The 26815-nt window shown below is 44.4% G+C and overlaps 2 protein-coding genes across 3 annotated transcripts in view; one reads left to right on the forward strand and one right to left on the reverse strand.

Moving 5' to 3' along the window:
* The window catches only part of GTF2A1L (general transcription factor IIA subunit 1 like), a 94328-nt gene extending 87571 nt beyond the window's left edge, over positions 1-6757 (forward strand). The window contains exon 9 of the mRNA XM_070478068.1: positions 6595-6757. Within this exon, the coding sequence (XP_070334169.1) occupies positions 6595-6630 (36 nt within the window). The 3' untranslated portion in view covers positions 6631-6757. The remainder of the gene's footprint in view (positions 1-6594) is intronic.
* Positions 1-20727, reverse strand: part of LHCGR (luteinizing hormone/choriogonadotropin receptor) — a 61969-nt gene extending 41242 nt beyond the window's left edge. For both annotated transcript variants that reach the window (XM_070478056.1, XM_070478049.1), the window contains exon 1: positions 20504-20727. In XM_070478056.1, the coding sequence (XP_070334157.1) occupies positions 20504-20667 (164 nt within the window). In that variant the 5' untranslated portion in view covers positions 20668-20727. The remainder of the gene's footprint in view (positions 1-20503) is intronic.
* Between the last annotated feature and the right edge of the window lie 6088 nt (positions 20728-26815).

A 26815-nucleotide genomic window follows, 5' to 3' on the forward strand; every position in this document is an offset into this window, starting at 1 on the left:
TTGCTTCTGTGGTTAATCGAATGCCATTTTGATTTAATGCCATTAGTCTCATACCATTTGAGGGAAACATCTGAAGAGACTCCTTCAGGCTCTTACTTATATCCAGAAGAACAATCTGAGTGTTCTTGAATTGAGATCAAAGTTACGCATTACAAAAAGTTGAGAAAAGAGTGACCACTCAGCCAGAGCAAAACCAGAGTAGGACAGCGTACGAGTGATAAAGGAACCTGGGCTAAGATAACTCAGGAGAAAGCATCTGCAAGGCAGAGATGAAGGTTAACCTGTATTTATCAAGCACCTACACTGATTTAAGGAATTGACCCAGGGACTGGAAGAGACGAGAGGAGTGGACCAGGACATTTCAGGAGGGAAGTGAATATTGAGAATATGGAGAAGAGGAGTGGGAGATGCTGCCTTGCTTTTCTGTCCCTGCAGCAGAGACCGGCTTACCTGCTGGGAGAGGGCACCTCCTCCATGACGAGCAGATGAGAATCAGTGAGCTGTCTTAGAGTTCCAGAAAGGACTTGCTACTGGGACTTGTAACGTGCTGTGTAAACCATGCACACCCACCTATAACCTTATTTTATTCACTTAACAATGGTGTGAGGTGGGTATTTCCCTTCAATAACAGAGGAAACTTGATCAGAAGAAAGTAAGTAACCTGGATCAGGTAACATGACCAAGCTGACAGAGTGCAAATGTTCTTTTCACTGTGCAATACTGGGCTGAAGTATATGGCTCCTAACCCACTCCTCTCTCTTCTTTTTTTCCCCACCTTTATTGAGGGATAATTGACAAATATAATTGTATATATTTAAAGGGTACAACATTGATAATTAGATATATACAAATTAGATATATACATACATTGTGGAATGGTTACGAATATCAAGATAATGAACACATCCTGTCACCTCAACACATCCTGTCACACCTCAGTTAACATTTATGTGTGAGTGTGTGTACGTGGTAAGAGTATTCAGCTCAGCTCAGTTCAGTTCAGTCCAGTCGCTCAGTCGTGTCCGACTCTTTGTGACCCCATGAATCGCAGCACGCCAGGCCTCCCTGTCCATCACCAGCTCCCGAAGTTTACTCAAACTCATGCCCATCTAGTTGGTGATGACATCCAGCCATCTCATCCTCTGTCGTCCCCTTCTCCTCCTGCCCCTAATCCCTCCCAGCATCAGGATCTTTTCCAATGAGTCAACTCTTCGCTCAGCAACTTTCAAATACACAATAGTCACCTATTCTTTTATTTATTTATTTATTTTAATTGGAGGCTAATTACTTTACAATATTGTAGTGGTTTTTGCCATACATTGACATGAGTCAGCCATGGGTGTACATATGTTCCCCATCCTGAACCCCCTCCCACCTCCCTCCCCATCCCATCCCTCTGGGTCATCCCAGGGCACCAGCCCCGAGCACCCTGTCTCATGCATCCAACCTGGACTGGTGATCTGTTTCACATGTGATAATATACATGTGTCAATGCTATTTTCTCAAATCATCCCACCCTCGCCTTCTGCCACAGAGTCCAAAAGACTGTTCTATACATCTGTGTCTCTTGAATAGCCACCTATTCTTAACTATAGCCACCTTGCTGTACATTAGATCCTCAGAACCTATTCTTCTTATAACTGAACGTTTGTACCCTTTGACTTGTATCTCTTCATTTTGCCTTGCCCCCAGTCACTGGTGACCACCATTTCTATTCTGTTTCTATCAAATTGTTTTTTTCACCCTAGATTTAAGAGAGGAATGATACCATGGAGCATTTGTCTTTCTCTAGCTTATTTCACTTAGCATAATGCTTTCCAGTTTCATCCATGTTGCTGCAAATGGCAAATTTCCTTCCTGTTATGTCTGAAAAATATTCTGTTGTATATATGTGTGTGTGTATATATATATACCTTACCATATAAATATACACACCATATTTTCTCTGTCCATTCATCTGTCAAATGACTTTAGGTTGTTTCTATATCTTGGCTATTATGAATAATGCTGCCATGAATATGGGGTGCAGATGTCTCTGAGAGGTAGTGATTTCATTTCCTTGGATGTGTGCCAGGTCACTCACTCTTTCTCACTGAGCATAGTGAAAGGACAGGCCCTGGAACCTCGCTTCTCTTGAGAAGAAGCATGTTACACTCTTGCTATTCCTCCTGCAAAGGAGCTTACCATTAATTCCTCTCTAGGAGCTAATGCAAAGAAATTTCATTTTGCAGAAAAACACTTTCACTCAACAATTTCTTAGAGGTATTACAACCTAGAACAAGTAATCCAAACTTGGTCCTCTGATTTTATTCCTGAAGACAGTCGCACCAAGCTTATTCTTCAGTACCCAAACTTATTTAACAGAACATCTGAGAAGAACAGGGACAGGACAGGGAGAAATCTTCTTATGATGGCATGTTTGCTTCCTATATTTCTTCTGGAATCATGTCTGCTTGGCTTACTGATTAAAAACACAGTTTTATTGCTCTCTGCACTGCCAAGTCAATAAATTTCCAGAAGAGAAAGCTGTATTCTACTGTACCCCACGTGACATCAATAAAACTGACAGCCAAATTCTGATTCCAGAATCTTTATTGCTGGGGATAATGCAGTGCAGAACATATTTTGGAGAGTGTTTACATAAAAGCTTCAACTGAACCCTTCAGAACTGTTTATTCATGCAAATGCAGCCCAGAAGCTGAAGCCTCTTAGCAGGCAGCCTCCTCCTCCAAAAGGGAGCACGTGTGGCTCCCAGGAGAGCAGTCTGGCTCAGAGCTGACCAGGGAGGACACCTGAGTGTTTGATTGATGGAGGGATGAGGGAAAAGGAGCAAGGGTTGGACGGAAGTGAGAGAAGCTGTAGATCATCACTGGCTGCTCCTGGTGACTGTGCAACAGCCCTGGTGCAAGATGAAATTTTGTAGAGTTGATGCTGCTGCAGAGCAGGAAAGGCTAGTGATGAGAGTGAAAACAGAGTGCCTGCCATAAAAGAGACACTGAACCAACAGCAGGCAGCTTTATGGGTGTGGCTGGCCCCAGAAAAGAGCCTGGGGGTCAGAGAATGGAGAGAGCGATGGGGTGAGACAGGTGCACCAAGCTTTTCACAACAGAAGTATTGTCATGAAGTGACATGGAGAGGGTGGGTCTATGAATCCCAAACAGTTTTCCCCACTGACGCATTTTTATTTCAGTGATGTCATGTATTCCTTTCTGATTCATCTTCCAAGGGCAGCAGTTCTGAAGCATTCATGAGTCTGTCCCCTGTATTAAATGTTGGTTCATATGGTCCATGATTTGTTAATAACCATCTCAATGTCTCCCTTTGGATGTGATCCTTTTCCTGATTAATGCTTCTGTGATTCTACCCCTGAAGCCAGAAGCTCTTAGCAATGTGAACAATTGTCCCAATAACCCTGCAGTTCTACTCCTATATACATCCCAGAGAAGTTCTCACACTGATACTTAAGGAAACCTGCACAAAGATTTTCTTCCTAGCATCAAGGGTGTGGAAGGCAACATGAGTGTCTACCACTGAGCGAGGGAATGGTGAAATGTACACACCTACCTAATGGGTCGGCAGGTAGGAGCAAGAGTGTAAAGGTAGAGCAGCATGTGTGGATCTTAGAATCATGGTGTTAAGAGAAATACCTAAGGAATTAATGATATATATGCACAATACTACTTGCAGAATTAAAATACACGCACACCAGACATTAGAAAACATATGAACATACATCAGGATGGTTGCCTGTGGTGCACCTTAGTACCTGGAACCGTGCTCCCCCTGTACTGGTACTTATTTTGGCCTTGATTCCTTATCCTGTACCCTGCCTGGTCTCCCCAAAGTTCATCCAGAAGGAGAGCCTCTGACCTTCCTTCCTGCCAGTCACCAGATCTTGAGCCCTGTATTTCTGCCTCTCAGAAGACACTGCTCACCTGGATAGGTTCCTAGGTGCTATCTGGTTCAGTTCAGTTCAGTCACTCAGTCGTGTCTGACTCTGCAACCCCATGACTGCAGCATGCCAGGCTTCCCTGTCCATCACCAACTCCCAGAGCTTGCTCAAACTCATGTCCATCGAGTTGGTGATGCCATCCAACCATCTCATCCTCTGCTATCTGGTTAGGATCAATGTAATATCTCTCACTGCTGGCTTCTCACTTGCAGACTGGGTCCCATGGCATATATGCTGACCCTGTGCTGGGGCCACCCAGTGCAGCTGGGTTAATTCCTCTAGTGGATGCTGTGGTAGGCTGCCAAGCTGCTACAGTCTCCTTTTAGGACTGAGGTACTCTTTGGGAAGCGATAAAGAATCCACCTGCAATGCAGGAGACGTGGAGACATGGATTCTATCCCTGGGTCAGGAAGACCCCCTGGAGAAGCAAATGGTGATCCACTCCAGTATTCTTGCCTGGAAAATCCCATGGACAGAGGAGCCTGGTGGGCTACAGTCCATGGGGTTGCAAAAGAGTTGGACATGACTGACTGACTGAGCACAGCACCCATTCCCCCAGCTATTGGGAGAGTGGGCAACTCAAGTTCTCAGCTGAGTTGCCCTCCTGGAATTCCAGTCAGCCTTAGATTGCCACTTCACTCAATAGTAGGTCTTCTTTCCTGGGTATCCTGCATCCAGTGACTGGTCATACCCATGCTTATTTGTACCTGACTCTTTGCAACCCCATGGACTATATAGCCTGGCAGGTTTCTCTGTCCATGGGATTCTTCATGCAAGAATACTGGAGTGGGTGCCATTTTCTGCTCTTCCTGACCCAGGGATCAAACCTGCATCTCCTGTGTTTGCCGCAGAATCTTTACCTGCTGAGCCTTCGGGGAGGCCTGGATGCAGAGACTAAAGGTCCAGCCCTTTTGCCTTGCCTAACGTGGAACTGCTCACGAGAGCCATCCTGCTTTCAGGCTTCCTTTACATCAACTCTTTCACCGGGCCCTGACTCACTACCCTTCCTAGCCAGCCCCAGGTGTCAAGGCACCAGCTCACCTTCTGTCAGAGCCCAACAATAGACACAAATAGCATTCAGATGAACCTAATCCCCTTGAAGACGATGATGCCATATTATCAGGTCCTTCTTAATTGTTCCTAATGTGTCTTTGAGGACTCAAGGGTGGGGCTTGGGCTCCCTCTCTTTTTTTTTTTTCTTCAAAGTTTAATAATACAAATGACCTTGGAAGAAGCCAGTTTGTCCAGCTCACTGGTTTGTTAATGAACCTTCAACATAATGTTAGCAGGAGAGTTTCAGAATCAGGAGTTTCTTTGTCCCCCTTTAAAGAAGTCCAAGATTTAGAAATCCTTGCTTATCAAAACCTGTCCATTGGGAGACATTTGCATTATTAAAGAGCTCTTTGTTCTACAGGAGGATCTGATGAAAGGTTCCTTTAAATAGCCAACTCCCTAGGTGAATAAAAATATGGTTTAACTGACGCACTCTCCTTTTAAAGATAGGTATTGCCTCAAACCAATTACAACTGTAGGTCCCCCCACCTTTAAGAGCTTGGAGTACACAGATGCTTTCCAGGGTAGGACCACCTGCTGAAGCCCACAGGCTGAGCAGGACCAGAGGAAGACAAGAGCCAGGGAAGAAATCCCATGCTAATTTGGAGTCCTCAAAGCCTGGATGGGGTCTTGCTCACCTTGCTGGAGCTTTCACCTCTTCTGCTCAGAATGGCAGAAATGAAATGTTTTTATTCACTTCCCTCTAATCGTTTAGAAAAGCCATCTGTATTACCGATTTAAGAAAGCTACAAACATCCAGCCATCTTTCATAGCTACACACCCTGAATTTTAAAACACTGCCCACTCCAGTATTCTTGCCTGGAGAATCCCAGGGATGGGGGAGCCTGGTGGGCTGCCGTCTATGGGGTCGCACAGAGTCAGACACGACTGAAGCAACTTAGCAGCAGCAGCAGCAAAATCAGAGGAAGAGAAAAAGACATAAACCAGGGATGGTCAAAGATATTTTTGCAAATGAACTCAGAAATGGGAGCACTAAACACTGACTTGTTCAACTTTAAAAGAATGTTAATGTTTTTGCATTTATTACATAAGACCTTGTTCTACATTGAACAGGGACTTGAGAATTCCTGTGTTCTTTTCAAAGTCAGTCATTATAATAAACTTGCTTTCATCTTGGAATGAAGTAAAAATGGCTTTTCCCTTCACAAATGCTTTTAAACCTTTATGCTTTCAAAGGCATTGATCTGTTTGGTAACTTCATTGTTGAGGATGTCTTCCTTTACTGGCCTCTTGTCTTTAGCATTTACCTGGAGGAAACTGACATGTCAATGTTAACTGAAATATGAAGTCAGTATAGGTGGACATCCAATATGTTAAAGTTTTACATCAGAAAATTTTGGAATACACTATTAATAGCATTCAGCCTGTTGGGAACATTTTATTAGCTTTAATTAACACTTATGAAGGTCAGCACTGTTCTAGTACCCAGACATTGCTAGTCTATGCCTAGCATGGAACAGTCTATGCCTAGATTTCTGGAGTTGTTTTCTAGTTTACTGGGATAGCTGGCTTCAGAACTTTACATGAGCATCTCTGAAAATGAAACCTTTAATATTTCTGTTATACAGGCATCACAGCTGTGGACTGAGCAGAACTTTTTGTAAGGGCTGCCTTGAAGATGACAACTTTGGAGGAACTATGGTGACTGGCAGTGGAAAGAATCAGGATGTGTGAAAATCCTTAAAAATTTATTGACTTAAATAACTTTGCCTATGTTATGAATAAAAAGAAACCTTTGTGCAGGAAAGAAAAAAACCACTATTAAGCACTTCCTGCATTAGATTCAGTGAATCAGAATAAAAAGCATTGCTTGCAAGTGGTTTGGTCCAACCCCTCACTTTAGATGAAGAATCTTAAGTGAGGACAAGTGAAATGACTTCCCTGAAACCTCAAGGCAGCAGCAGATCTGGACTAGAACATAAACTAGAACATACTTTGTTCCTGGTCCAGTGCTCTGTCCTACATTAGTCAAATCACAACAGTGCCGTTCCTCAGGGGTGTGTTGATACATCCCACTACACAGTCCTCTGGTTCTTCTGAAAAACCTTGCTTCTATTAGAGCCACCAGCTTCTCAAGGGTGTGTGCTCACAGTCTTTAACTTCAAAGTGTTAGTCACTCAGTCATGTCCAGCTCTTGGCGACCCCATGGACTGTAGCCCACTAGACTTCCTCTGTCCATGGAATTCTCCAGGCAAGAATACTGGAGTGGATAGCCATTTCCTTCTCCAGGGGATTGTCCCAACCCAGGGATCGAACCCAGGTCTCCTGCACTGCACGCGGATTCTTTACTATCTGAGCCCCCAGGGAAGTCCCCTAACTTCAAAGGTGTAGCTCAAATTCCTGTTCTCCCATGAAGCTTTTAGAGCCTACCAGGGTGCTTTTTCTTCCTCTCCCCTGTCTTCCTTAGCACTAATGACTACATTAAAAATAGCTTCTCCTTTTCTGCACTGCTTTTTGAGAATTCATCAGGTGTTTTGTATGAGTGTTTCCTCTGTTCACCATTGAATTCCCAGTGTCAGTTAGATTTTCCCTTCAGACCATGAAGGCAGAATCCAGCCTTCACAGCCCCTTTATTCTTTTCCCACTGTCATTCTCCTTGGCCATTCTTCACCTTGACTGCTCCATAGTCCACATATTGGTTTCTCTTCACTCCATCCTGAGTTTCCTCTGCCCGCTATGGCCTTTCCTGGTAACTCCCACCACGTCACTCTAAGACTCGGATTCTTCTGTCGCTCCTCTTGACCTGTCTACTTTTCTACAAATGTCTCAGCCTTGCATTCAAGGCCCCTGAAACAAAGGCATAAACTTCATTTGCCAGTCTTATCACCCACACTTCCCCTCCTATAACCGATACACTAAACTTGCAATGTCCAAACATGTAGCCACCAGCCACATATGGGTATTGAGCACTTGAAACATGTCCAGGCCAAACGGAGATACACTGTAAGTTTCAAATACACACTAGACGTCAAAGACTTGGCAAAACAAAATGAAGTATCTCATTAATAATTTTTATATTGATTGATGTTGAGATGTATGTGGCTGAACCACACTGGCTTTTTCTCAGCTCTCTCTTAGGCCCACAGTCTTACCCCTCTCCTTTCTGCATGGCTGACCTTTAGTGCACTCACAAGCAATGCACCCAAATTAGATGAGTTTCCTGTCACTTTTTACCCTTGTCTTCATCCAAAATGAAAACTGGAAGAATGCCTCCTGCTGATGCAGATGATTAATGGTCATGAAACCCCCAAGGGGAAGGAAAAACCCCTGGTTCCCAACTGGTATGGACCTGTTTCTCCATGGCAGTCAGGTTCTATTTTTAGCTCTGGTCCCTGTAAAGCCCCCCTTTCCACACCCTGCAGTATGGAGTACAACCGTGCATGTTGTCCACTTAATCCCACCCGTATATAAATTACCCTCAATAAACTTCATAGCTGCATGTCATGAAGGTGCCTGTTTTGTTTTTCAATCTCAAGTTTAGAAGACATTATTTAATATAATAATTTTGCCTTCCAACAAAAATTCAATACTGAATATTCAATATTTCAATATTTAATTGAATATACAAGATTCAATTTTGCCTTCCAACAAAAATGATTTTGTACATTTGGATTAAATAAAATATTTTACCAACCTAGACAGCATATTAAAAAGCAGAGACATTACTTTGTCAACAAAGGTCCATCTAGTCAAGGCTATGGTTTTTCCAGTAGTCAGTCATGTATGGATGTGAGAGTTGGACTATAAAGAAAGCTGAGCACCGAAGAATTGATGCTTTTGAACTGTGGTGTTGGAGAAGACTCTTAAGAGTCCCTTGGACTGCAAGGAGATCCAACTAGTCCATCCTAAAGGAAATTGGCCCTGGGTGTTCATTGGAAGGACTGATGTTGAAGCTGAAACTCCAACACTTTGGCCTCCTGATGCGAAGACCTGACTCATTTGAAAAGACCCTGATGCTGGGAAAGATTGAAGGCAGGAGGAGAAGGGGACGACAGAGGATAGGATGGTTGGATGGCATCACTGACTCAATGGACATGGGTTTGGGTAGACTCCAGGAGTTGGTGATGGACAGAGAGTCCTGGCGTGCTGCGGTTCATGGGGTCGCAAAGAGTCGGACACGACTGAGTGACTGAACTGAACTGAAACTTTATTTCACCTTTTTAAACCCCTTAAAATGTGGCTATTAAAAATTAAAATGGCACTTGTGACTAACATATTTCTATTGGACAGTGCCTCCCCAGACAAATCAGACTGTCGTGTTTCCTGAATTTGCCTCACATTTTCCTGCCTTCATTCACACTGTTTCTGCCACCTGGCACATCCACCCTTCTCTGCTGGTCAGATTCTACCCTTGGTTAAGGTCTAGCTCAGGTGCTGTGTGCTTTATGGAATGTGTCTTCATCGCCATTTGCATGTGCTTTCTCTCTGGAAGGCAGCATGGTGGGAAAGTGACAGTACAGACCCAGGAGCCAGACTGCCTGGGTGCATTTCACGTATATAAAGTGATGATGATGCTAACTACTGCACCGATTTTTGAGATTCAGTAAGAAAATGTTTATGTAATATTAATGCAGCATCTCTCACAAGATTAGAGCTCAATGGTGCTGCTGCTGCTAAGTCGCTTCAGTCGTGTCCGACTCTGTGTGATCCCATAGATGGTAGCCCACCAGGCTCCCCCGTCCCTGGGATTCTCCAGGCAAGAACACTGGAGTGGGTTGCCATTTCCTTCTCCAGTGCAGGAAAGTGAAAGTGAAGTCACTCAATTGTGTCCAACTCGTAGCGACCCCATGGACTGCAGCCTACCAGGCTCCTCCATTCATGGGATTTTCCAGGCAAGAACACTGGAGTGGGTTGCCATTGCCTTCTCCGTTAGAGCTCAATAAGTACTTTTAATTCCCAGCTGCTTGCTGTGAAGGGTTCAAGCTACCCCAGCCATGCCTCATGACAACTCTGCCTCCTTGCTGGGGTTGGCGTAGAGTGGACTTAGGACTTTGGAATGAATTCTTCTATTTGTCCAACACTTATGTCGACAAAGTGCCTGTGACTTGTCTCCAATCTACTCTGCTGGCTATACATAGGACAACCAAGAGAGAGGGTGGACATTCCCACTTGGCACCTTTCCGTTGAGCTCAGGTATTCCTTATAGACTGTGTCTGATAGGCTTTTAAAGAAATGATAAGGAAATGATAAAGAACAACCTTCCATTAAATATTTCAACTCTAGGGAGCCACTCTGCAGAGTTCTCATTTGCTCATTGAATCTAAAAAGTGGTCAGTTGCAACTCTCCCACTGGAAAATACAATTTGAGTGATTCTTCTTTAAGGCAGCCTTTGCAAAGCACCCAAGAAGCTTGAGGAGTTTATGAATTACAATGTGAACCAAGAGTTTCAAGAAGATTCCCTGGGTAATGGATTTTCCAAGTCATTTGTGCAACAACGAAATTAAAAATGTAAAACCTTAGAGAAAAATGGCCAACACATCTAAGCCCTTCCTCAAGACCCATCTAAAATTTTCTAAAGACACAAAGCAAAATAACCCAATCTCTACCCCCAAACTCGAATTCTTTTAGCAATAATATAACATGACAAGAATAACTCTGGTAAATAAAACTACATGTTGAGTCTTCCCTAGGGAAGGTGTGCATTTTCTATAATGATTTCTCAAAAATATTTCTTAGAAGCAGAGAACATTACATTGTCAGGGCAGTCACATTGCAGCCATGCTTCAGGAGCCTCCTTCATTACAAGCTTCTATGTCCAGACACATTTTTATTTTTTTGGTGAGCCTGTGAAAGCTGGTTGTGACTGATATACTACATGCTTTTAATTAATTTGATGGAATGGGTTTGAATTGCCTGAAATTATTGGCATGTGTACCTTCCCTTTTCACTAGCTCCTCAGATCTGGTAGACACCAGTTTGTGTGGTTGCCTGGTTCAAAAAGGCCCCTTCTCTGGAAGCATCTCAGCGCTGCTTGCAACAGCGTGGAGGCATCTCATTGTCTGTGCTCCAGTCTCAGCAGTGGGATGGGGCACCATCAGATTCTCTCTCTGGGAATTTGAAACTTTTGGTAGATCTTTGGAGCTACAAAGGTGGAATCTAGAGAAAAGTTCCCTAACCTCTTGCTGCTAAAATGCCAAATTCTCTCTGGATCTTGCTCATATCCTTCTAGCTCCTTATTCTTCTGTTAAGTTAATCTCTTATGATTAAATCTGTCAGAGTTGATTTTTGGTGCCCGCAAATAAGAAAAGCCTTCATCAGAACCGCACTCACTGTTTCCAGGGGGAAGTCATCCACTCTCCATTGATGATCCATAACATAGACAGGGCACATGCCTGGTGGTCCACAAGAGAGCAGAAGGCTTTGAACAGTGGCTCCCTGGTGGCCTCACCAAGCTGGTTTCAAAGGCCAAGATGAAGCCTGTGGGATAACCATGTTATCTCACTGCCCCTGCAGAGAGTGAGGCTTAAAGAACTACAGCTCAATAATCCCTTCACCAAGGTGTCTTTGTTACTCTGACTACAAGGGACAGAACCTTTCTCTGAAATCTCACTAGACCTTGTGTGTAACCTTCATCTGGCTTTTATCACCTTCTGCATTTCTGTCAGTTATCTGAGAATGAGTCCTCTCGCTCCTATGGCTGGAAGACTACAAGCTCTTGGGGGGCAGGGGCTGGTCTGTGGATCCTGTGCATCGCCTCATACATGTCAGGACCTAGTTCCTGAGTGGTCAGCAAGCCTGACCTGAAGGCTTTCTGTGTGTCCAGCCTCAGGCTTAGGGAAGGGGAAAGGACCCAGAATAGGCTTGGATGCCCTAGCTGGGCAGATAGGACTGGCCCAGATGAATGATAAAAAACAGTATAATCAGGTATTACGTGACATGTGTGAGAGGCAGCTCAGTCCGTGCTGAAAAGACCAGCATATATGAGTTCCAGGCAATAATGAGCTCTGGTATTTCAGGATTCTAACTTATTTACCTTCCAGGCTGAGAAGACCCCGTGGGTCATTTTCTCTAATTAACACCTCACGGGAACAAAACTATTCCATCAGGCTTCCCCCTTGGATGATAGATATTTACTGTTCAACCTCATATACAGGCTGTGGGCTTTTCAGGTCTTCTCTGCATCATCAGATTATTACAATAATCCTTTGCAGTTACGGAAAACCCTTATTTCCGAGTACTTTTGGCCCTGCTGTCTCGGTTATCTTCACCACAGTCAACCCCACTCAGGGGTAAGAATCATGATGCCCCTTTTACAGACAGCACAGAGGTTTCCTTGCTGTCCTGAGCCCACACTGCAAATTGGGGAAAGGGGGACCTGATGCTAGGACTCACGTCTGCCTGGTCTATGTCCTGTTGATCAGTTCAGATAATTTGGGGAATGTGCTGGGCCTTATCCTGTCGTACCAGGGTGTCTTCACCCCCGTGGGCTCAGAAAGGCTCTCTACTGCTGCTCCCAAGGTAGCATTATGAACCCAGGAGTCACCTCATTTTATCAGCGTCAAGGACAAACTTAACAGCAGCAAGGGATAAAGCTTTCCTTCTGAAAGTTGAGTTTTACTTGTAGATTGGACTTTTCTGACTGGCTCAGGTGGCATTCAAGACTCATGGTTCAGGGCCACCAGAGAACAGCTGTGAGTGGCGTGCCAGCATGGAGGCGGGCGGCATCTCCTAGTGAGGCAGAAGCTGAGAGTAAATGAGGACCATGTGGGGAAGCAGCTAGAAGCTTCCCACTAAGTCAGGGAGCCCACCTGCCTGGTGGGTGGGATTATTTTAATTTCCTTCTTTAAAAAAAAAGAACTGGTGTAAAACTTGTTAAAATCTGCATTAAATGTGATTTTTTTGCACACTAAGAGGAGCTGCCAGAACGGAACACATATGCTCCCACGGAGCCAGCCCTCTTGGGTCTGGTTGGAGAGCAGCAGGGCCTCTCCCCACCACCATGACCCACTGGCTTTAAAATTCCATGTGTGAGATCAAAGTCACACATGGCCAAGACGCTGACTGGTGCAGCCAACCTGGGAGATTATATTTTGGAAAGAAAGCTTTTGTGTCTCATTTTTTAAGACACGAAAAGAAGCCAAATTGAGGAGATTAGAAAGAAGGTAGAGGTGGGTAAAGGAGCAGAATTGGAGCCCTGAATTAATCTAACACATTGCTTTTGAAATAAGAAAAAGGATAATGTAGAGAAAATCCAAGGAATTATTGCTCTGCAAGGGGAAGGCTGGATCCAAGGCCAAAGGGATCTGTTTGTGGAGCTTTTTGGCTCCACACTTCCACTGAGATTCTGGGAGCTCTGCTGCTTGCATTTTAGTGTCCTTCTAGGGGCCATCATTCACTTTCCCCAAAAGGATGATTTCTAAACTAATAAAATCTGGCCCTTGCAAAGCTTCCCCCAGGGAGTCTGTTTATAGGCACAGCCAGATTTAAGAATTGTGTTGAAGATAATAACTGGGAGAGCTGAGTCAGAACTGAAGTTCAAGATCAACCTCTATCTTGGGCCTTTCTTTCTGTTTTTGTGGGAGTAAGGTAGGAAGGTGGAGCATGAGCTTTCAGAATTCTGAGATTTTTTTTTTTGGGGGGTGGGTCTGGTTCAGCTGCAGGGAAGCTGAAGGTAGGGCCAAGCTGTCTTACTTGAAAGAGTTTAGTAGGCTTCTCTCTGTCCTATGGAGTCTTACCTGGTGCCCTGACCCGGGAACCAACAGGTCTCAATTCACGTTGCCCTGGTGGTTGTTTTGTTTTCATGGGTCCTGGGCTGGGGATTGATTTTTCTCTAGTGAATGAGTTAAAACAAACTGACAACAAAAATTAGAACAATCTAGGGGACTGTTGGGATATACTATCAATAATATAGGTAAGCTTCCAGTCTTGCTTCTCAGGGTGGCCCTTTTAAAGGACAGATTGGGGCAGCCTGCAAAATCTGGGACCTGGATGTTGATATAATAGAAAGAACCCCCTCTGATACCCATAGCACCTCACCTTCCCATTTTCTAGGATGGAGTTTTTTTTTTTCATTTTTTTAAATTGGAGGATAATTGCTTCACAGTGTTGTGTTGATTTCTGTCATATAACAATGTGAATCAGCCATAGGTATACACATGTCTCCTCCCTCTTGAACCTTCCTGCCACCCCCCACCCCATCCCAACCTTCTTGGTTGTCACAGAGCACTGGGTTGAGCTCCCTAGGTCATACAGGAACTTCCCACTAGCGATCTGTTTTACACATGGTGATGTCTACGCTTCAGTGCTGCTCTCTCCATTCATCTCACGCTCTCCTTCTCCTGCTGTGTCCACAGTCTGTCCTCTATGTCTGCGTCTCTATTCTTGCCTTGTAAATAGTTACATCAGTACCATATTTCTAGATTTCATATATATGCGTTGATATATGATGTTTGTTTTTCTCTTTCTGACTTACTTCACTCCTTATAATAGGCTCTAGATTCATCCACCTCACTAGGACTGATTCAAATTTGTTTCTTTTTATGCCTGAGTAATATTCCATTGTATATATGTACCATAACTCTTTATCCATTCATCCGTAGGTGGATATCTATGTTGTTTCCATGTCCTAGCTATTGTAAATAATGCTGCAATAAACATTGGGGTACATGTGTCTTTTAAAATTATTGTTTTATCAGGGTATATGCCTAATAGTGGGATTGCTAGATCATATGGTAGTTTTATTCCTAGTTTTTTTTTTTTTTTTTAACAAGTCTCTAGGATGGAGATTTTAAAGTAATAGTCAGGTGTGGTACAAGCTTTCCTTTTGCACTGGTTCATTGTTCCTATTCAGCTCAATTTGATCATCACATAGTTCAACAGACACTTTAATCATACTACCTGGGAACTTTTGGAAATTCTGAGGTGAATAAGACCCCTTCAGATGCTTCTCACTTTAGCACAATGATTCAAAACCATGGTGAAGTAAGGTGGGGACTCACGCTCCCCACCCCCAGGGCATCTGACTAATATCTAGAGAAATTTTTGTTTCTCATCATATGAGAGGGTAGAGCTCCTGGCATGTAGCAGGCGGAGGACAGGGATGTGGCCAGACACCCTTCAGTGTACCAAATAGCTGCCCACAGCAAGTGATTATCTGGCCCCAGAGGACAGCTGTGCTGAGGTTGAGGAAGCTTGCTGTTGCCGAGGAGGTCCATGTGGAATAAACAGTTTATATGGGGGTATGCAAAAGCAGATGTAAGTACAAGGTATCAAAGCAAGTGTGTGTATATGGGAGAGAGGGGCCATGGGGAAAACTTGTTGGGAAGTGACTTCAAATCATGATTTTTATTTACCGCCTTTGCAATCAACTATCCAAGAATGACTTTGAAAGTTTATTAGTCGAGAACTACATATTAGGATTTTTTTTTTCTTTTTGCACAACTCTGGGGAATTTAATCAAGCATTCCTGATAACTTTATATTTCCCCTTACAAAAAAATTTCCCCAAAGAACCCGGGAGAGGTATAAAAAGGGAAGAATACATTCAACTTTATTGTTGACTTCTCAGCAAGGAAATCTCTAGTCCAGTCTCAGCTGTGCTTTTCTTTCACCTGGATTCTCCTTTCCTTCTCTCCTTCAAGGTTTAGCCTCATAACCCTTAGTCCATGACGCCTTCCCTTGGAGATTTCAGGGCACAGGGAGTGGTCTGTTCCCTGAACTCCTCGGAGCCTGGTTGCCTCTCTCTCCCTACCTACACTGGTCTCTGCCCAGACTGTGGGCCCCTCCAGGACAGGGACCCTCCACTGGTATAGCCCTCCACAGCACAGCACATGCTCTGGATCCCGATTTGCACTCAAGGTGGGAGAAGGAGAAAGACATTCAGGAAAGATGTTCAGGAAATTGACATCTTCCTGTGACACTGGACTGGCAGATACAGCACGTTTTCTCCTTCTAAAGTCTCTGGGTTGTGTCTTATAATAAAGTCTAAAAGTTTAATCTCTGTTTAGTAGGCACAACATGCAAAAAATAAAGTGTCATTATTATTATTAGCATTTTCTTACTAACAGATTTTTCAGAAGCTGTTTCCATATCAAGCAGACCAACCTTTCTGTTGTCATAGAGACAAAGATCTTTATATAACCATAGGCAAGGTGAAATTTTTTTTTTCTTCTCTTTCTCTCCTTCTACTTGTCTGGAACTAATAAGAAAAGGAAAAGAAAATTTTTAAAATTAATTATTTTAGATTTTTTTCCTCCAGTTAAAATGAGTGAACCCATGGGAGGCTTTTTTTTTTGTATTACATTTTAGATTTTAAATACTTAAATTTTTAATAAAATACTGTTGGGTTAGAAAGATCTGAACAGCAGAATGATGCCATTTTCAAAATTTGAAAGCAGTGGGCTTATTAATGATAAGCAATTATTATCTATGTTCCTTTTTTTTTTAAAACCAAATAGTGGACTTCAGATGGAAGTCTTATAAGGCAGGACTACCAAGACCTGAAATGATTAAAACATAAACTAGCATCTATTGATGGACCAGTGATGAATTCTGAGGTTCTCTGTGGTACTCACTGTCCAACCCCCAGAATTGAGAGAGCCACCCTTCACTCCACAAAATCAAACCCTGTGGATGACTTAGTGCAAGACTACATCCTTCTTATCCTTTATCTCATAATTTCAACTCTCTTCTTTTTATGAACCCCCAATAACTTGTTATTTGTGTCATTTTCTGTCTCATAATCACTGTTTACCACTTCATTCATCATTAAGAAAAGAGGATTTCAGCATGAGCCCATTCACTTTTTCTTTCCTTTGCCTCAGTGTTAAATTACACCTTTATCCATCTGTCTTCTTCCCTCAGGACTCAGAAGTATCCCTCTATTTTAAGAATTACCCCTTCCCCTCTGATCTGATGCCAGTGCCTTCCTCCCACTCACACTGACATCTTATACCATCATTCCTTGCATCTTCAATCTGTCCTTCTCTAAGATTCCTTCCTCTACTCCTTTTTGAAGAAAAGACCAGAAAAATAAGAAATAATGTTTCTTAATCATGTTTGTTTTTCCATATGTCTCAGACTTTGAGGTTTTAATCTGATCACAACTGCCTTTTTTTGTTGTTTTTGCAATAAATAGGTATTGTCTATGTATGTGTGTGTGTGCCGGAGTGGATGTTGGAGGAGACGGAGAAGAGAAGTTTATGGCACATAGATGTTCTAACCATTCTTCTTGCTTTCCAGAAGATCATATCCTCCATGGAGAGCAACTGGGACTTCCCAGGTGGCGGTAGCTGTAGAACCCGCCTGCCAATGCAGGAGATGCAAAAGATATGGTGTTCAATCCCTGGGTTGGGAAGATCCCTTGGAGTAGGAAATGGGTAACCCACTCCAGTATTCTTGCCTGGAAAATTCCATGGACAGTGGATTCTGGTGGACTGCAGTACACGAGGTTGCAAAAGCTGGACGTGACTAGCGACTGAGCACTGGAGAGCGACACTTCAATGCTCAAACTTTAGCGTCTTTCAGAATCTCTCAGGGAGGTTGTTCAAATGCAGACTGCTGGACTATACCCTTGGAGTTTCTGATGCAGTATATTGGGGCTGGGGCCTGAGAGCATGCATTTCTAACATTTTCCGGGTGATGTTTATGCCCCTGGTCTGAGCAACATTGTCTTAAAGAAGCTACACTCCTTTTAATTCTTATGCAACTGTCTTGTCATATGCATGTTTAAATCACCCTTATCATGCTGAGAAACTTGTCCCCTTTTGGCCTGTATAGGCTCCAACTCCATTGGGTTCTCCCTTGAAGGATAAAGTCATCTCTCAATTATCTGATCCTTGGGAAGCCTGGCCTTGTGAGGGTCAGAGTGTGTGCTGAACTAAGGGGTTTAAAAGTCTAGGAGAAGCTGCTGCTGGCGTGTATGACAAAATAGTGCATGTGAAGGGAGGAAGGTCGAGGAGTCTGTAGCATTCCCCAGGGATGTTAAGGGCTTCAGAGCCTGGGCAGTTGGCTCCTTTTGGGCAATGTGCCTAGGACTAGCCAGCCCCAGCATGCTAACAGTGCTTATACCGTGCCTGCTTCCCACCTTCATCCCCAAACCCAGTCAAACTTGTAAATCTTTCTGAGGGGTTCGAGGCTTCTCTAAACTGTACTCTGGGGGCAGTGAGAGAATCTGTTGAGTTTTAGTCTTTTCACTTCCGCCTACTCCAGGGAAGAGGTACTCCGTTCCTGAGACCAGTGTGGGTGTGGCAGCAGGAGCTGTTGAGAGAGCCCAGTGAGAAGCTGAATCTGAAAGGCGCTGGGACTTGACTCCCATTCCTGTCTCCATCAGGAGGTGCTCTCTGCGTGTGTGCTCAGTCACTTCAGCCGTGTCTGACTCTACCACCCTATGGCCTGTAGTCCGCCGGGCTCCTCTGTCCATGAGATTTTCCAGGCAAGAATACTGGAGAGGGTTGCCACATACCCACGCCAGGGAATCTTCCTGACCAGGGATCAAACCCATAACTCCTGTGTCTCCTGTGTTGCAGGTGGATTCTTTACCACTGAGCCACCAAGGAAACCCCCAGGAGGCTCTCTGCTGCTGCTGCTGCTAAGTTGCTTCAGTCGTGTCCGACTCTGTGCGACCCCATAGACGGCAGCCCACTAGGCTCCCCCCCGTCCCTGGGATTCTCCAGGCAAGAACACTGGAGTGGGGTGCCATTTCCTTCTCCAGTGCATGAAAGTGAAAATTGAAAGTGAAGTCGCTCAGTCGTGCCCGACTCTTAGCGACCCCATGGACTGCAGCCCACCAGGCTCCTCCATCCACGGGATTTCCAGGCAAGAGGACTGGAGTGGGGTGCCATTGCCTTCTCCCAGGAGGTTCTCTACTCAATGCCAATTTGGCAAAACTGAGAACTTAAAGGAAGGGGTAATTTCTTACAAAAACGAGAAACTATTAATAGCAAGTTAAGTCCTATCTTTGCAGCTCAGTAGCTGTGGGAACTTGGGGAGGTTTTTCTACCTCTTTGGATCTCAGTTTCTTATAACCTGTGTGATGAGTAACGCGTGAGTAAGAAAGGCACAGTGTTGGTGGCACAGTCACCCATGAAAGCAAGATGGGAGGCTTGTCCGGGAAGGACAAGGGCTGGGACTTGGAAGGCAGTTTCCATGGATTTATTTATTGATTGAAACAAATTCTATCAGCATGGTCCTTACCTTCAGGGAATTGAGCTGACAAGATAATTAATGGAAACCAATTAATATAAACTCCTCAACCTTTACACTGTATCTCTCAACCATAAATATTCTCCAAAGGCCACTAACTCTTCCAGAGGAGAAGCTCAGCCCCTCAAGAGCCTGGAGGGGCTGAGCTTCGAAGTGGGCTCCTCACAGACTTCTGGGAGCCCATGGAAATGGGGTGGGGGAATCTTCTTCCTCCCCCAGCACGGAATTCCATCACAGCTGTTGGTTAGAACAGAACCAAGACCTCCACCATCCTGGCGCCTTTGGTATACATTTATAGTCCTCTTCTTTCTCTTTCCTTTTCTCTTTTAACAACCTCTACCAAGATGTAATTTATATGCAATACAATTCACCCATTTTAATTGTATAATGTAATGTTTTTTAGTTTGTTCAGGGAGTTGTGCAACCATGACCACCATCGAATTTTAGATAATTTTCATCACTTCAAAAAGCAACAGCATTAGCAGTCACCGGGCCTTCACTCCAAGCGGATGGCTGCTAATCTCCTGTTTATCTGGACATGTCATATAAACAGAACCATGTACCTTGTGCTGCCTTTCTCCCAAATCGAAAAAGTCTGCTGACACTCTGATACACTTATGCCAAAGGCCCTCCTCTCCTCTTTACCCCATCAGTCTTTACCCCAGCTTCCTCTGCCTGCCTGCCCAAGTGTCCAGCTCCCTAAGGGGTGGTGGTGTGCCAGAGCTGGGACTCAGGGCCTCTCACTGATTAGGCAACCAGATTGAAATGCAAGCACATCTGGTCAGACAACCAGGCTGAAACCCAAGTCCATCTGAGGCTGGGGTGGAGCAGTGGCTGGTATGCTTACAGAGTTGTAGGTGGCCCTGCTGGGCCAGCAGACCCCACTGAGTGACCAGGTCACCTCTGGCCATCAGGTCTGAGCACCCCATTTCTGGAGGACCACAGGGTACCAGAATTCACAGGAACCTTCGCCAGCCTGGCTGGCCCAAGGCTCAAAGAGCACGCAAGACTTCTCGTGTCTGACGCCCCGTCCCCTTTCCGCAGTTGCTGGGAGAGGCCTTCCCATGTGGCCTGTGGGCAGTTCCACGCCCCTGGCCATGGCCCCGTCTAGGGTGAAAGAGTGGGTCTGGGGCCGCCAGGGGCTGGAAGGTGCACGGGGCCCAGGCGCGGGAGAGCGTGGCAAAGACAGCTGCCAAGCTTGGGCTTCTCATCAGCCTGAGAAGTGGTGGAGTTCGACAGGCGCCGCGTCTTTCTGCAAGCATCCAGGTAAAGGGGTCAAAGAGCAGGGAGGCCAGGCGGCCGGAGGGTGCCTGGGCGGGGGCGCCGCGTACTCACAGTCGGCTGAGGCCGGCCCGTGGGCCGGGGCAGCGCAGTGCGCCGTCGGGAGGGCAGCTGCAGGGCTCTGGGCAGGGCGCCGGGCGCAGCGCCCAGAGCAACGGCGCTGGCGGCAGCGGCAGCAGCGCCAGCAGCAGCCGCAGCGCGAGGGACGGCCGTCCCATGGCCGGAGCCGGAGCGCGGGCTCCTGCCGCAGGGCCGGCCGCCGCGACAGCAGCCACAAGTGCGGCCGGCGCCCCTCTCCCCGCCCCCTGGCCTGCCCTCCGTCCTCCCCCGCCGGCCCGCCCCGGCCCCCCGCCCCCGACGGCGCCCCCGCGGCTGAGCCTCGCACTCCCTCCACTCGCGACGGTGGGCCATCACCTCCTTTCTGCTCTGTTCCCTGGCCCATCCTGCCCATCTGCAAGTGGCCCTAGGTACAGGAGGCAGCATGTGGAGGTGGTGAATGCTTTGGATAAGGGAAGAGGACGGAGTTCTGAACTCTCCCGGCTCTGCTCTATGTGTGAGGTCCAGGGAGAACCTCTCATTTCATCTGTGACAGGGGCAGACTGATGGTCCATCCCAGCTCTGTCCACTTCAGAAGCGGGGAAAGTGCCGAGCTCAGACGCTCCTGCTCCTGTCTTTCATTCTCAGCCCCCAAATCCTTTCCCCTTTTCTCCCACCAACTCCCTCATCCTGTAGTTAATCTCTATCCTCCCAACATCCCCAGTAATGTCTCTATTTCTCTCAGTAGGAACCACTTTCCTCCTTATAGGCATTTGAGTGTGTTCTCTATCTTCACTATAGATCGTGAAGTCCAATTCGGGTTTATTTTATATTTCTGGTTTCTACATGGTAATTCCTCAGTAAAGGTTTGCTGAATGAATGAAACTGCTGTAATAATGAGCTGCAGCTGCCCCAGTGGGAGGCAGGCCCAGGATAGGCTAGACCCTGTGACAGGCTCTCTTCGTCATATCATGTCTAAGTTTCACCATAAGCAGGAAGGGTGTTTGCAAGGAGCAAAATGATGTCCTGAGAGGTGACGTGACTTCGTTGAAGTCACACATCTCTTAAGTGGTGGAAATGTGTTTGAACTCATGTCTATCACCCACTTTATCTTGCCAATAAAGAAAATTAAGTATATGATCTGCATACCAAGGACTTGGAAAGGAGATGTTTTTTGGTTAACTGCCATGATGCAAAATTTAATTTTCCATTAATTTAATTTCATCATTAATTTTATCAGTTTATTTATTTTCATTTAATTTCACCATTAGAACCCTTGACCTTCCCTCTTTCCTAGGACTCTGTTTGGACCCTGAAAAGAGATAGACTTTGAGAGCTGGGAAGATGTCTAAGACTACAGACAGGAAGTAAAAGAACGGAGTTCTTTCTGACTTGAAGCTAACATTCAAGGTCAGATGGGTTAAGTCACTAATCTGCATCTCTTGTGAGTCTCTTGCCTGCGGAAGATAGTTTTTTTTTTTTTAATTTAAAAAAATCGTTTGGCTTTGGCCACATTGTGCTGGATGGCATGAAAAATCAAAGCTTCTGTCTGTAATACTGGGTCTCTCTCTTTTGCTGCTTACCTGATCTCCTCGCCCTTTCATACTACTGTATATGCTGTTCATTTACCTGACATGATTTTCTCTTCCTTTTCCATATTCTGTCAGCTAAACTTCTGGCTGTCCTTCAAAATTCAGCCCAAAGTCACTTCTACCATAACACCTTCTTGAACCCAACCTAGCTGAGTAGTTGTACCCATAGCACTTGATTTTATAGCCCATAATATAACACTCCGTAAGATCCCCTGGAGAAGGGAAATGGCAACCCACTCCAGTATGCTTGCCTGGGAAATCCCATGGACAGAGAACCTGGTAAGCTATAGTCCATCGGGTCACAAAAGAGTCAGACATGACTTAGGGACTAAACAACAACAACAACAACACTTATTGCTTTAGTTTTGCTTCCCCCTGACTATTCATCTTAGTATTGTTAGGACATCTCATAGTTTCTAGCTCCTAGCAGGTGCTGCTCAGTGTATATCTGTTGAATAACAGAATGAATAAATGAAACCCAAGCACAAATCTATAGTAGATGTTTAGTAGATAATCTGAGATGAGCTTAACAGACTTGCTTGATTAATTCTCAACCGTTATGGATCTATCTGGTAAGTACCAAGGATTCTCATGTCTGGGGCATCCCAGGAGGCACTAGTGGTAAAGAACCTGCCTGCCAATTCAGGAGTTGTAAGAGATGTGGGTTCGATCCCTGGGTTGGGAAGATCGCTTGGAGGAGGGCATGGCAACCCACTCCAGTCCTCTTGCCTGGGAATCCCAGGGACAGAGCAGCTTGAGGGGCTTCAGTCCACAGAGTCACACAGAGTCAAAATGACTGAAACGACTTAGCAAGCATGCATGAGCTGATGACTGCTTTGAGATCACATTTCCTCTCTTCTAATTTGCCAGATTTTGGTAAGGGAGTTGGGGTAGCACTGGATTTTTCAAAGGTTTCCACTATGTAGCCTGAATTAAGGAGAGAAGAAATGAATAATTCAAGGTGGCCAAGTAGCATTTATTTCAAGTCTTATGTTTTATGTGGCTTTTTCTTTTTTTTTACTTCATAGCACATCTGTTATGTAAAATGAATGGCTGTTCCCACCCACTCCTGAAGAGTCATTTGATTCTGTGCTTGGATATCCTCAGGACTTCTTATATTCCAGTAGGAGAAGTCTTGGGCAGTCAGGATATCCTGACTGTCATCACTAGTGTCACTTGGTCTTTGGTTTCCTCATCTATAGGAGAAGGGGTTGGAGTTCACAGTCCCTAAGTCTCTTCTAGCTTTGAAGTGCAAAGACTCTGTGGTTAGCATTTACGTATTGGTGGTGGAAAGAGTTGGATTGAGTATATTGACTTCTTATTGCTTGTCTTGGATTGGAAATACAATCCTGTTTGTGAAGAGGTGCAATTGTTTATTTGGAAGAAAACTCACAACTATAATGAGTTTTCATAGAATGTTTCTATCTCTGATTAATTTCAGTTGAATCTTAATGATCACATTAGTTCTTGCAGTGTACCTATTATAACAAAATCTTGTGGAATTGTTTGCTGTAATCATGAAAGTTTGTTACAATGGAATTTACCTATCCTGCTCATTAATATGTGACCTATTTAGAGTGAATATTTTTAAATCTGAAGGACTTCTGTGTCATATAACTCTGCTCATAGTTACTTTTGTCACAAAACTTCAAAAGAGCATGACCCACAAGCATTGCTAATTATATTTTGCTGACAAACTAAAGTTCATGAAATTCATAAGAATTTTAATTCTACTTTAGAGATATAAAAATATGACACTACAACTCAGAAATCCTAGAAATCCTCTCCAGAATTCTAGAACAGAGCCTCTCATAATGTGGGGTTGCAGAAGTATCATTTGGGAAGTTTTAAAAACAAAGGTCCTTGGTACACTATCTAAAAAGATTCTGAATCGACTGGCATAGACTGGGGCCCGGAGTCTGTGTTTTAACAAGCTCCTTATGTAATTTTGATGCATGGAGTCCCCACAGCACAATTCATGAAACTCCAAAATGGAAATTCTAGAATTGCTTGGGAAGACAAAGTTCAAGAATCTTTACTAAGAACTCTGAGTGAAGCCTAAGAATTGTGATGCATTGTTAAAGAAACCTGGTATATATAATAACATGCATGCATGCAAATAGTATCGTCTGTGTGTGAGTGCATGTGCGCAAAACTGCTCAGTTGGTTGTAATGCTGAAGATTTTTTCCTTTTAAGTAGCAGTTGGTTTAAGTGTTTTCTTTTTTGGTGGAAGCGAACAATTTTAGAAGATCATGGATCCTATTTATCTCCATGTCTTACTAGATTAACTCAACAGCACTTAATGTCATACTAAGACACTGGAGTTGGAAGAAGTCAGCAAAGTTAAAAAAAACAAAACAAAACCACAGAAGACCTCAGGTAGAATAGGCAAGATTTTGTGAATTTTGAACACATACCCCTTAGTAAAGCAGTGGTGTTAAACTTTTCCTCAGAAGAAAGGTGAATGTAAGGGCAGAGGAAGGAAAAAAAAAACGTGTAAGAAAAGAAAAAATATAGAATGATGTCCGTGAGTTGTCCACCCTTGCTACTTGAGACGAAAAACAAAGAAAATTTTAGAAGGTGATCCCTGAAAGTTATACTCTGAAACTTTGTGCAGCCTCTTTGCTGCTTGCTTAGAAATTTCATCATGGCCTATGTGGTGTGAAAACAGAGATGTGGTCAGCTGTGTGCCACCTCCAGGGTGGCCCTGGGGTTCCTGTGGGCCCTGAGATGAACTCAGAACTACAGGCTATTGAGCACCTGGGCCCTGGTCCTAGTGATGGATCTGGAAACAGAGGGTGAAGGCTGATCTGGGACATGAGAATCCTTCTCCAAGGCTAACAGAGAGAGAGAGAGAGAGAGAGAGAGAGAGAGAGAGAAGGGGCCTTGCTTTTATGATTATGTTGCTGGAAGATGTGAATAAATTGAGAACTGCTATTTTTCTTGTCTCCTGGCAAAAGCCTGTCTTTTCTGGCCATGACTCAAGCTACAGAGAGAAAAACAGAGATGAGAGACAGATGGGGCAAGCAGACCTGAGGCTAGCACCTCCCTTGGACTTGCCAATGTAATAAGCCAACACATCCCCTCTTTTGCTTAAAAGCTAATTGAAATAGCATCTCCCTCATTTGCAATCAAAATTCCTAATCTCCACTGTCAGCCTTGCCATGACCTTTATTTGAACTGCATACTTCTCAGCTGGGAAAGAAATAGGACTTTTCTCTTTTTATATCTGTCATAGGACAGTGAATTTTCCCCCTTTACACTGGCAGATCTTATCACAGTGCTTCTGGGAATAAATGAGTGGAGTGAGTGAGTAAGTGAACAAATGAATGAATGATGAGTGAGTGAATAAGAAGTAGTGACATAGAACCACATTATTATTTCTAGAGAAGCTGCATTTGGCTAAAGAATTCACAAAGCATTCTTTGCATTTTAGGCAGTGCCTCCTAGCAAACTGTGACCTTGGTTTAGAACTTAAATTTCAAGCTTTAATATTAGCTAGAGTCTATATAAGGAAGGAGAGAACACTTTCTGAGATGATGAAATAAATCCATGAGGAAACAGGATTTGATTTTTTAAAAGCAGATGTAGAAGTAATCAAATTGTGTACTATGGGATACTGGTTGCCTGCAATGCTTCTTGGAAATATTTAGGGGAAATGTGTCAGAGTTCAAGAAATTTGGTAAAAATTGGATTAAAAAATTTAAATAAGGTTCTTTACTAGACAGTTTCTCAGAACTTTTAACATGCATTCTAAATCTCCAAGAGGGTCATAGTATATGGCCCTGTGACTGTGGAACATGTTTTGAGAATGTAGATTTGGGAAAACAGGTTGAGAAAACTGATTTATTCACAAATGTTCAGGCACCTGACTTTTATGGCAAAGAATCCCTTCAGTGAACTGGAAGCCAGAGCTGATATTAGGATGGATATAGCCCATGAACCTGTGGCTTTGGTGGTGGAAAGCAAGGGCCTGGATCCCTCTTCTCCCTTTGATGTGGATACTCAAGGTCTAGAAATCCCACTGATATCAATGTGTTATTTTAGGTTAAGCATCACCTTCCCCAGGCCTCTTTAAAAAATGAAAATACAGCACAGGGTGAGAGCACATTGATTTGATTGTATCTTCACCTGAATTATTACTTTTCAAGACTACTGTTTTATGGAGAGTGTAGGAGGTAGATGCATTTTGCTAGCAGAGAGAGAAGAGTTAGCAGAAAGCTTCTTCCCATCAGAGCTGTGTCAGGAACCCGGACTGTGATCTGCCTTCAGATGCAGAGATCAAGGCCTGGAGGGTAAAGAAAACCTCTGTTTTGCTCCCAGCTGCTTTGTGTGGAGGAGGTGGCCCTCTTCTCTCACCCCTCTGCTCACATCCTGTCCTGAGCGGGCATGGTGATGGGCTGGCAGGCCCACTGAGAGAGCGCTTCCTAGAGTGCGGCTCTCTTAGAGATGCACAGAGAGCCACGCCATCTGTCTGCCTGCTGCTGCTATCTGTCACATTGAGTTGTGATTTCTGAATATGATGTGGCATGCAGACAAACAGAAAGGCCAGTCATTACCCTAGGGTCTACCAGGCCTTTATCCAAAGAGGGATCGCCTTCAAAGAATAGTTTGGAAATGGCCGTCAGTTTTGAACTGTGCGCGTGGGGCCCAAGACTGGAAGAGTGGTGATTCTGTTTTTATCAAAAGGGAAGACAGCGGGAGCCGATCTGCAGAGGGTGCCTGTGAGTGAAGAGC

This window comes from Odocoileus virginianus, chromosome 2 (genome assembly GCF_023699985.2).
Source record: "Odocoileus virginianus isolate 20LAN1187 ecotype Illinois chromosome 2, Ovbor_1.2, whole genome shotgun sequence".
Classification (NCBI taxonomy): Eukaryota; Metazoa; Chordata; class Mammalia; order Artiodactyla; family Cervidae; genus Odocoileus; species Odocoileus virginianus.